At 37.9% G+C, this 12,661-nt stretch overlaps 1 protein-coding gene across 9 annotated transcripts in view; it reads right to left on the bottom strand.

Moving 5' to 3' along the window:
* ank1b (ankyrin 1, erythrocytic b) overlaps positions 1-12,661 on the bottom strand; it is a 73,090-nt gene that overhangs the window by 5,171 nt on the left and 55,258 nt on the right. For 6 of the 9 annotated variants that reach the window (XM_077232977.1, XM_077232975.1, XM_077232973.1 and 3 more), the window contains 6 exons: positions 10,613-10,732; positions 8,486-8,570; positions 7,418-7,492; positions 7,190-7,321; positions 6,322-6,480; positions 1,007-1,667 (listed from right to left, as the gene is read on the bottom strand). In XM_077232977.1, the coding sequence (XP_077089092.1) occupies positions 1,007-1,667; positions 6,322-6,480; positions 7,190-7,321; positions 7,418-7,492; positions 8,486-8,570; positions 10,613-10,732 (1,232 nt within the window). The remainder of the gene's footprint in view (positions 1-1,006; positions 1,668-6,321; positions 6,481-7,189; positions 7,322-7,417; positions 7,493-8,485; positions 8,571-10,612; positions 10,733-12,661) is intronic. The other 3 variants (XM_077232981.1, XM_077232980.1, XM_077232979.1) reach the window with 1 other exon arrangement.

A 12,661-nucleotide genomic window follows, 5' to 3' on the forward strand; every position in this document is an offset into this window, starting at 1 on the left:
CCATTCACACCAAGAACTATAATGATATATATAACCTTAAAATGTTAATAACACTGCCCTGCATCATATTTGCTGATTGAAATCCAAAACTTGTTTCTGACTAATTTTGGGGTGCTGATCCCAAAAATAGTCCCTGTTTTGCTCTAGTACCTCACACCTTCTCACGAAACATAAGGTGCATTTCGTGGCATGTTTGCTTTCAACAGTCATTTTGTAAGGTCAAGAAGACTTGTACTGTATTATTCCTTAATCACCAGAATAAATGCCAGAAAGACATGGTTCTCTATCTTTCTCTGAGGCAAGTAAGAACTATTTGTTCAATTCTCAGCCGATTTTCACACGTATGACATTATTTAATGCCTAATCGTGATTTCAAGGTTAAAATTGTGGCCAGTGATAAAAGAAAACACAAAAATGACCCTGAGGTTTTCTGCTACATCTGTGGGTGTTTTACCACATCCAAACAGCGACAGAAAATTTTGCGAAAAAACTTTGTTTTTGTGGAAAAAATACAGATTTTGTGAAAGAAATTGTGTTTATGAAAAGTTCCTTGACATTAACTGGAGTATTTACTAACATATTTGTCCACTCCTTTAAAGATTGTAAGTTAAAGAAAACATTTTGAATACTTCGTTTTGTCATTAAAACAGAAACTTTTGACAATTGATGGCTTTTGAAAAATCTTCATTCTTATTTTGTGAAACAAAACTTATTTTTGATTTTTCCAAGATTTCTCAAAGATCCATGGCTGATATTGTGAAATTCTATGAGAATAAGGAAGTCCAAATCACAACTATAACGATAATGACACAGAGGAGCAATATTGTTGGAATCACCGATCAAAGATAAAAACATTGACAGCCAATCAGAATCCACCCGAGTTTAAAGAGCTTGAGCATTTAAAGCGTTGTTGTGTGTTTTTGTGGATGCCAACACAGTTAGCGTTCTTGGTGTGAACAGACCGTAATGCTTGTGGAGTAACATGGGATACTAAAATAATCCATACCTGTCCCCGTTGTGTTCTAGCGCTCGGGTCAGTCCAGTTCTCTCACATAACTGAGCGTAGAGCTGTTGCCCTGTAAGAACAGAAAACTTTTCCTCTGAACTTGCCCCTTTTCCACCCTTTCCTCCTCCTCTAGTTACACCCATCACACTGCCGCCCGCCGCCGCTGCCGCCAACTCTGTCCTCTTGCCCTCCGACCTCTGACCTCCAGCCTGCCCATTGTAGTTTCCCTTTGGGACGGCGCCGCTAGCCCATGCCTTTTCCGCACTTGCGGACACTGGCTCGTGCTGTATGTCGTCTTCCTCAAGCTCCTCTTCCTCCTCCTCCTCTTCCAGCTCCATGATGGAGCCGCTGGCCCCACTGGCTCCGCTGCTGGGCCTCCCCAAACTACTGCAGGGCAGGCTCAACGTGTTGCCTTCGGAGTCGTCTGCGCGGCTGCTGCCGTCCAGGGATGAGTCCTCCACGGTCACCAGGGACGGACTGACCCCTGCCGGCCACACCTGTACATCCGACATCTCCATCATGGTGTCCTCCTCAGTGGTGGCGATGGGCGCGCACTCCAGGCTTGACACCTCCTGCCAGTAGGGCTCCGTGCCGAGCGGGGAGGGAAGGCTGTACTGCATAGAAGCGGGGGAGAGCAGCTCCTCCTGCACCAGCCCGTAACCTGAGGGATGGCCAGACAAGAAAGGCAACGCTAACACCACACAGACACAGTGGGGGTACGTGGGGAGTCCTGACCCTCTCAGAAAGGTCATGCAGAACACAGTGCTCCGAGTGCACTCAAAGTCTGTAAATATACGTGAACGGATGTGCTTAAATGCAAGGAGTGGTGATTTGAGCATTAGCATTATAACAAGGCCACAGAATGGTCATTCTGCAGGTCATTCTTGTTCACTCACAACAAGCAATCCACTTTCAAAGTAACCTTTAAAAGAATATTCTGGGGTGTTCAACCTGGAGGCATTTGGAAAATGACACTTTAAATAAAGGCTTTAGCATAGTGCATCCTCGTATTATATACAGCCCTGTTTTTCCTGAATAAACTTTTCGGACAATATAAGGTAAGAATAAAACTGTTGTTTCTTCACTCCAATTCACCTGTTTACCATCACCATTTGACATTTTCCCTCTCAAACGCTGAAGCAATGCGCTGTTTCCGTGATTGACCAACGCAGGTGAATATGACGCACACAATTGGGTGTATGTTGCCGAAACATTCTAACTTCACATTATTTCATACTACTCCAGAGCAGGGTTTAATAACCAGAGTTAAAAAGCGGTGCTAACCCCAGGGTTTAAAACAGGGTTCAGAACGCTAGAAAGCCAGGGTCTGGGTCTTGTTCAAGCCATAAGGTGTTGACTGGATGGTGCTTGTGGTCGATTGTAAGAAAGGGGTGGAGCTTATGCTGATGAAATGATTGGAGAAGATTGAGTTATGACATGTTAATTAAACATTACAAGGGCAAAATAAATTAAAATTAAAAGTCACAGCCATAGCCGTGTGGGCAAACACTCTCACATATAGTGCGGTTGCACTTCTGCGACCCGAGTTCAAGTCCAGACTCAAAGTTCTTTCCTGGTCCAATTCCTCTCTCTCCTCTCCCATGATTTCCTGTCTTTCCTGCTAATGTCCTATCTAAATAAAGGTAAAAAGCCCACAAGAAATATAACTTAAATTTAAAATGCATGGATGAACCATTCAAAATAAGATTAATAACATGAATGTACTAAATTGGGTGAATTTTCATTTCATGCCAACTTTAATGTATTATTCATACACTACAGCAATAAAACATTTTTAAAAATGTTCATTTAAAGTAAGCTGAAATGTTCCCAAAATATTTGCAAACAATGAGAGACATTTAAAATACATCAATATGTTGAAAACCCAGAATATTCCTTTAATATACCTTCCCCCACCCACATACACACTAATACGCTCGGATTCAGGATTGACTCATGTCTGATCTTTCTTTCTCAAATATATATGAAAGTTGTGTACATGACCAGCTTAATGAGTATGCAGCAATGGCTTTTCTCTTGTATGTATGGTCAGAATGTAGGATATACATTCCTGGAAGTGTTCAAATGAACATGGAATTGCAATATATATAACTGATTTGTATTTGCATGATGTGTGCAATAGTATGCATGATTAATAAGAACACACAAGAGTATTAAAGAGGCATTCTGCATCTTCAGAGTTTCTGCAGGTTTTATAAAGGTAAATTTAAGACCTTTTAAGACCAATTAAGGAAAATCAATATGTTCTCTAAATGTAAATGTCTAGGAAGCACACAATGAGTTGTATTAGCAACACTTCAAAGTTTGAAAATTCAATTTCCGACAGATCTCCATTACTTTTTAATTATTATTTTTTTTACAAAAAAGTAAATAGCTTAACATTTGAATAGCTCTGCTCCCAAACACTAGAATATGAATCACTTTTACTGTACCTTCCGATCACACTGCAAAAAAGTGATGGTCTTTTCAGTAATTTTGTCCTGTTTTCCAGTGCAAATATTTAAAAGATTATGATACATTTACTTGAGAAGCAAAATGACATAAGATAAGAAATCTTGTGAAAATGATTTTATGATTAAAACAAGAACACATATCTGTCAATGGGTTCAGAAAAATCAGTAATTTTCATACCCATTGACAGATACTTGTTCTTGTTTTCTCTGGTTTAAAAAAAATTAAAAATGACAAATGACTATGTACGTCAATTATTTTTTTAGCTTCACAATGTAAGCATATAAAATAAGTATGCAGATACATAAAAAAAATTATGATATGACGTGAGAGATAACTGATTCCTCATCAATTGTTTTCTTGTAGCATTAAGCTATTATTAATTGAATTAATTTATCAAACAACTGGCATCATATGAGCAAATGTTGTAGCTGTATGTAGGTGAATGGATGCATGGATGGTTTCATGATTGGATGGATGATGTTCCACTGTTGTAAGGAAATAATAATGAAAAGAAGAAATGAAGAATTATTGAAGAAGAAAATGAGGATGATTTACTGTGATGACTTAATGGAGACCTTCACTGTGCCCCCAGTAATGAGAAAACACACACGTGAGTCAGACACACACAGTGCACACCGTGAGACACAATTCATCTACTGTCACTCTAATACAAAAAAGCAACACAACATGTGGCAAATGTGTAAAAGCCTCCTTGATCGTACAAAAGCCACATACGAAGACATACACCTAAACACACACACAGGTACGCGTGCAAATAAATGTAAACACACTCAAACACACATCAAATTACAGCACAACCCATAACATAATGCACAAACAACACAAAATCATGGCTCTGAAACATCTTGATTTCACACACAACATCATTCTGAGTGATCGAATTATGGCCTGTCAGAGAGGTTAGACATTTCTTACACACACACACACACACACACACACACACACACACACACACACACACACACACACACACACACACACACACACACACACACACACACACACACACACACACACACACACACACACACACGCACACACACACACACACACACACACGCACGCACGCACACACGCATGCACGTACACAATTAGGACTGCATTCACATCTTTATATTTTAACAATATTGTGCATATTTTGCTAATGTTGTTTCTATTGTTTAATTGTTCTATGCAACCATTTTAGCCAAATCTCTCTAGATTTTAATCTTAAGGGATTAACCAGGAAAAATAAAGGTTATACAAGTGAAATGTTATATGTGATCGATTCAGTTTTTAGCCACTAAGGGGCCCTTATGGCTACACGATTTCCTTTTTTTTATGAGTACAGTCCATCACATCAGCAACATCACAGAGCCTTGCAGTTGAAAATGGTGTCACACAATCATTGCGTGACACACACAAACACGCTGGAAAGACACCAACAACAGCAATATATCAGTTAACACATAACATTCCAAAAATGCTTCTGCAACATGATATGGTCACAGATCCATTTTCCAGAGCATTATGTAAACTGTTGACAACAGAACAGCAGGGCCTAAAACCACAACATCAATATGTTCACCAAAGATGAGAAGAAGAGTTACTGAAATTCAGGAGTTCAAGCGCCACTCAGTGAAAATATAAACAGGAAGAAACCCATACGTTGAAGGCATGCCATGCATACACAAGTTTGTTATAGAGCAACATAAACAAAGGCCTCGTTTTACTTGAAGGCACCACAAATAAATGTATCCCCAGAAAAGACAAAAAAGAGCACGTCAAGCAACATGCGCATGCATACAGACACATCACAGGTCCCACACAAATAGGAATTAGAAAACGAAACAAAACAAAACTAGAATGACAGGAAAAGAGGAGGCCCAGAGGAGGTCATTATGAGGTCGGAGGTCGAAGAGGAGAGCTGTGAGGAGGAAGAGTAGGGCGGCTGGGCAGCAGATGACATGTTTGGAGAAAGAGAGGAGGAAAAGAGAGAAGGAGAGGTGCAGACACAAGTATGGAGGCCTTTTGTCTTCTCTTTAAGTAATCATCATACGAGCCTACATACTCCTATCTGTGCCTCACTGGCATATTTTAAAAAACACACCCCAAAACACATTCGATTTGTTTTCTGGAGCATAACTGCTACAATATCACTCTCGCTATTTACTTAAACAACTGATCCGTCCTATGCCCTACTTGCATGCTTTTAAATATAAATATATGGGCCTGGTTTCACAGACAGGGCTTAGATTAAGCCAGGATTAGGCCTTAGTTCAATTAGGACATTTAAGTAGCTTTTACAAACATGCCTTAGAAAAAAAGAACATTTCTGGTGTGCATCTTGAGACAAAATAATGGCACATATTAAGATGTATCAGTGCAAGTTGCTTTCAGTTAAAACAGCTCAAACATGCATTTTAGTCTAGGACTAGGTTTAAGTCTTGTCTGTGAAACCAGGGGATGACTTGTATTCCCAATGTAATTTTTGCCCAATGCCATTTTTCTATATTAAATTTTAATAACAGTTTTTCCCTACTGAGAGGTTTGTTTAGTCATAATGAATGGAAAAGGCTGAAGATGGTGGCATTGCCATGTTATGCCTGATTAATCAGTGGGGAAAAAAATAGATAAATCGAAAAAAACTCTCATTAAATCCTGTCTTGTATCCAAATTTCATGCTCTAGATTTTGGGAGACTAGAGCTAGTATGCAATTAGTGGCCAAACCATGCAGCTTCAAACATCTAAGCCATGGTTTACATGGAGTCTAATGTCAGTTCATTGATAAACATTCATGAGGATTAGAAGATCAGTGCAAGCTGCAGTCCGTTCTTACCATTGATGACACTCGGTGAAAGCAGAGTGGAGTCCCGCTCATCCAGCCCACATGCTCCTTCCTCCACCGCCTCGGGAAGACCCTGCGGAGCCTGAGCCTCCAGAGACTTCACAATATCTGCCCGTTCAATGTTCTTCAACGCTCCATAAAGGTTCTCCACTGAAGATATGGTGATGGAGGAAGTGTTATAGTAGCATGCAGAGACAAGGAAACTGTCATAAAGAGTAAAATTAGTTTCTTTACATGAAATAATTGTGTATGTTATAGTTTTGGGCTTGTAATTTCAGTTTAGCTTTAGTTTATTTCAGCAGTAATTTTCATAGTTGCAGTTCAATTTTATGTTTCTGGCTATGACAACTTTTTATGGCAATAGTTTTGCTTAGTTTATAATAATAATAATAATGATGTATCCACCTTATTTTTTAACAAAAGAGCAAAAGCGGATGCGGCCATTTGTAACTTAAATGTGCAAGGCTTCTAGTCTCATCCGCTTTGTTATTTTAACTGGACAAAAACAGTCTATTATTATGACACGCTGGTAAGTAGCGCAGATAGTTTTACCGTTTTACTTTGTTATTCATATTCCGGCTAATGAGTCGGAAGTCTCACACGTTCACACAAACTAGCTTACTGACATGTTGCAAAATAACCCTAGTGAAAAAAACCTAAACCAAAATGTATTTAAAATACATTTATTTCATACTAAGTATACTACAAGACCATTAACATATTTACTGACATTCCTGATATAAATATAATAATTAAATTTTATTTGGAGTACTTCAATTACATTTTAGTATATTTATTTTTCACTAGGGAAGGTGGATAAAGTCACAAAGTGGTAGATTGTTTTATTACGGCTCCTCACTCTTGGCTTTCTTGCCCTCTCGGCTAACCCACAGGTTGAGCAGAGCCAAACTCTGGTCCAGGAGAGAGTTGGGATTCTCCACTCTCATCCGGTTAATGTCATCCACACTGAACTGTAGTTCCCTCCCAAGTTCTACAACGAAAACAGACGGAAGCAATTACAGAATGTGAGTTGAGGGGAAAAAGACTGAGAGGTAATGAAATGAGATACAAGAGGCAAAGCTCTTACCGGTCCAGCTCAGTCCCAGCTGTTCTGCTATTACTGTGATCTTTAGCTCGGTTCTCTCCATTACATTTACAGTGGCTGAATCAAAGACAAAATATACCACAGTTTTCACAGACGGTCCAATGATGAAACACTTACAACTTTATGCTAGTGGATAATATATATTACACTGTGGCTTTTCCTGAAAAACCCAGGAGACTTAATATAATAAACACTATAGAACAGATTAACAATATAACCATATCCTTGGGTTGGTTAATATATGGTCTTATCAGTCATATATAAATATATGTATGTATGTATGTATATATATATATATATATATATATATATATATATAATGAACATGTTTAGTAAAGATCTTGTCAATAAAGTCAAGAAAAACAGGAATGTAATGAAAACGGCCTCTTCTTGAAAGGTATCCATATATTTTATTGAGAACTATATATGAAATCAATGTAATGACATTAAAGCCACTATACTGAATGGTGAAACCACCTGTAAAAATGACCAGATTCAGTAAAATGACTAAGATTAGTTATAACTGATGACTGAAACTATAACGTTGATCGATACTTACCAAGAACTGGTCAAAATCTGCACACTACATACATTAGTTGGCTTCATCCGCTTCGAGAACAATGAAGATGTGATGCGTTTCGGATGGCAAAGCCACCTTGAACCTCCCGAGCCCCATCTATAATCACTCCTACACCTTCTACATGTCTAAACAGGCAACTTTTAGCAGTCCTTTCCTTTTAAAGCTCATTCTCAAAGCTAGAGTTTGCCATGCTAAGAGTATTTACTCTGGAATCAAACCAGCACCATGCATTTCATTACCGCTCATTCGCTCAGTAAATATAAGGGCCACCCGTTTCTCTGAATTGTTCGTGTTAGATTTGGCCCCTGTGAGTGTAATCCCAGCATCACCCTCACAAAAGAGGGCAGTGCTCAGCATCCAATGCCCAGTCACAGCCATGCATGAGAGATTGGGCAGGTATAGAAGCAAGGATATGGGTACAGCATTCAGAAATCCCCCTCCTCCACAGCTAAGGGGACGTTATGTCTTACCCAGGCCGGACTCGTTCAGGGCGCTGTACCTCTCCCTCAGGGCGAGAGGGGTCAACGTTCTCCGCCGCTCATCGCTACCCACCACCTAAGAGAAAAAATTGAGTATGTACATTGCTACAGCAGTTTTGTCTTTCATACAGTATTTTTTGGAGCAAGTAGCTCTATACACATCAAGGCAAAGTGCTCATGTATAAAAATAGCTTGAATGTGTTGTAATACACAGGAAGAGAATCTGAAGACAATATTACATCTGAAACACCAACTCCTTTTATTTCCCTTTTTAAATTTTTCAAACTTTTTATTTTCACATTTGACGAGCATTTGATATGAGGATAGGATAAAACCAAGAAGAATTGTGCAATACACTATATACTTTTTTAATGTCTTTATTGTGCATACTTTTTTTCCATTTGATGTTTGGTGTCAGTATATTTTCCTGCATTTTTTCAGAACTACAGTGTAGTCACAGAAACACATTGAGGACAGAGGGAATGAGAATAAGTCAAGCTCAAACCTCCATAACCTGTATTAGGACCAAGGCTTAAAGTATTAGGAGTAAATACAGACTGCTGTGGCATGGCCACAACTTCTCATTAAATTTTAATCCATTTAAGTAGATTTTAATCAGTTTAACTGGAATGACAACTAATTTATGTAGCCTGAACAATACATGTAACTTTAAGAAATATCTTGAGATATCTATAGATATATCCTAAATGTTATGTTCACAAAATAGAACGACAATTTCTTAGAGTGGTCTAGACAACTCGTATAGTAACTCCATTATGAGCCGGTGATTAGTTACTTATAACAAATACATTTGAATTTCATTTGAGTTTGGAAGGTCATAAAAAGTACTTTTTAGACAGGATTAGTTTTCCAAACATTTGGAATTTTTTTGCTAAAAAAAAAAGGTTTTATTTTAAACAAAATTGACAGATTCTTACATAACATTTACGTGAGGAATAATTGACGACAGGCCGTTGAATTATTAGAAAAATAATGCTCACCCGAGGTGGTAATGCAGTCTAAAACATCATTTTAGAGTTAGTAACAGAAAAGCATGTGCATCAATATTATTTAATTTATTTATTAGGCTACTTATTTGTTATAGGTCTATTAATAGGCTAATAACAAAAACCCTTGCAGCAGGACCATCTATTTATGTATATTCAGTTTAATTTTCTATTGATTATAGATAGGACTATATACTTTATTTGTTAAAATTAAACTGCACGTTTCCATTGATTGTGAAGTTAGACATTGAAAATGGCAGATCAAAAGCATGGGGCTGCATGTTAGCAGAGGTTTTTTTCCTGGTGATTCTTGGCTTGATTTTTTTTGTACTTTTGTTTCCTGAGAGGATCAAGCTCCATTTCTTTCTTTCTTTCTTTAGCAAAAGGTGCCCAGTAGCTTTTCAGGCTTGTTTCACACTTGTGCCCTGTGACAGACAGGATCTATCAAAATTGTCTATCATTTTTTTTTCTTGTTATGAATTGTATCCTATTTTCCGTTATTACAGTTAACTACGCGAAGTGATATGGAACGGTAATGCGGTCAAGACCTGCCTGGAACTACTTTAGCCGTGTGTTTCCCTGAAAATAATTGCACACCATAGAACGTTCTCAACCAATCAGAATAAAGCATTCAACAGCCCTGTGGTATAATTATAAATAATATATATATTTAAAATAATAAGTATTTATTTATATGTTTTACATATTATTTATTTAGGTAGTTAATTAGTTAGTTATTATTTTGAAGTACAATATTTATTTTAATCATGTTTTAATGTTGGATGTGATTCCAGCAGATAGTCCTTAAACCATCAACTGCTATTTACCAAGAAAATAGATAAAAATTCACATAGAATAGTGGAATATCAGCAACCACAGACATTCGAATGCACATGGAATTGGATTTCTCAGAGGCCGCCCAAGTTAGTCCAAAAATAAGTAGGTAATTTGTTATTTATTTATTTATTTATTTATTTTTTACTGAGGTTGAGTGACAAAACACTGGTGTGATCAATTTGTTTCTGTGAAACAAAAACTTTTCGTCAGAATAGAGTTCATGAGATCATGTGCAGGTGTAAGTGATCACAGAGGTAATGAACAGCGACAGCACCTTGACACAGGGAGGCATGGTGATGTTGAGGTTGCACAGCACGTGTTGCGTGTCCTCGTACTTGGTGGACTTGCGCAGGAAGGACAGGAACCCGGTGGCTTCCTTATTGCCGTCTCTCACCTGATGAGCCAGGGGAAATGGAGAGGGAGGGAGAAACAGATGGAGAGAGGAGAACAGGATGAAAGAGAGAGGGGGAAATGAGGCGAGGGTCAAATGAGAACAAAAGAGAGGGGTAAGATGAATAAAGGGAGAAAAAGAAGAAAGAGAGAAAGAGAGAGGTAGAGAAAGAAAGAGATTACAGGGTGTTAGAAAGAGCAGCTGCCCGGCTGTGACTCATACAGGTTGACGGGAGCTGGGGAAGGGGATGGAGGCAGTCCACAGGCAGGCGAGAGACAGAGAGATTTACCTTTACTTTTACCTGGCCGTCTGTGAGATCAGACAGTAAGTGAGTGACCGTGAGAGAGAGAGAGAGAGACAGTGAGACAGACATACAGACAGGCAGGCAGGCAGGCTAGAAGGTGAAAGAGTTAAGGGCATGCTCACGTGACTAATACAACAGTTACGAGGTGAACCACTACGCCACAGAGCCAAAAATACAACACAGAGCAGCTCGTCTGTGGCTGACCAATCACAGAAAGAGATGCAGAGTGTAAGCCACAATGACAGACACCAAAATGAAGGGAGGGAGACAAGTGAAGAGAGAAAGACAGCACTGGGAAAAATCAGAGACACTGAAGACAAGGGCTGCACGATTTGGACCTAAAATACTGACAAATATTGCGACTGTGATTCCAGCTACGATATGATAGAGATGTAACTTTTCATATTGCTTACTTAAAGAACCAAATAACATAACATTACATGGAAACAGCAGCTCTCAAAAACAAGGCAAACAATGCCCTTTGGTTCAAAATCCAGTCGTTTTATCCACGCTCTACTGCCAGTAAAAACAAATAGTGTTACTATTTAAGGGTTTCTCTTAAAGAGTCCTCTTAAAAAGAAAGATCCAAAAGTGAACTGAGTTAAAAAAGTACCCAGTTCTGTTTGGATTCACACTGGAAGTGGACTTGAAAGAGGACACACATATCTTTATGTCCAGTCTTTTGACCACTTTATCTCTTTTGTCAACTTTCCACTCACACATTTAAAAATCATTACAAAAAAAACACCACCTCAACATTAGTATTATTCTAATAATAAAAAATTATAATAATAATAATTTAATATTATAATACTAGTTTTTAATATTACATAGAATATTAATACAGAAGAATTTATTATAAAATAGTATAATTGGACATAATAAATAATAATAATGTAATATTAGGATGTTATTTATTAATATTATCTAGAATATTAGAATAACACATTTTTATAAAAAAGAATAATAACTTGACATTATACATTATAAATAATAATAATTTGATATTAGAATATTATTTATTAATATTATCTAGAATATTAATGTCACACCCACCAGCTGGAGTGCCCATGATCTCCGCCAGAGGGCACTTCTTCTGTCTCATCATGAACTCCATTTCCCAGCATCCATTGCCTGTTCTCATTATGTGTGATTACATTCAGCTGTGTGTCATTATCTGGTTAGCTTTGCCTATACAGTAAAAGCCCAGTGTTTTTAGTCATTCGTTGCAAAGTCTTGTATTTGTGTTGCACTGCCATTATGAGCGATATACTGGTTTTCTGTGTCTTGGTTTTTGATTCTCTGCCCGTTGTTCTGGATTACCCTGTTTGCCTGTGTTTCTTGAACCTTGTTTTATGTTTGAATTGTTTGACCCTTGTCCTGTTATACGGATTATGATTCTGGATTGTCCCAATAACACTGCATTTGGATGACCAACCCTAGTCTCAGAGCAGTTTGTAACAATTAAAATAATAATATATTATAAAATAGCCATAATCAACATCTGTAATATTCCTGTTATAATTTCTAGCTTTGACCCAGTGTCACATTATTAGATTAACTTCTATAGTGACAAAATGTTTGAAATTGCATTCTTTACGGTCACAATGGACGCTATAAAGAAAGTG

This window comes from Siphateles boraxobius, unplaced genomic scaffold (genome assembly GCF_051911475.1).
Source record: "Siphateles boraxobius isolate OS27281-9 unplaced genomic scaffold, OSU_SipBor_1 18, whole genome shotgun sequence".
Classification (NCBI taxonomy): domain Eukaryota; kingdom Metazoa; phylum Chordata; class Actinopteri; order Cypriniformes; family Leuciscidae; genus Siphateles; species Siphateles boraxobius.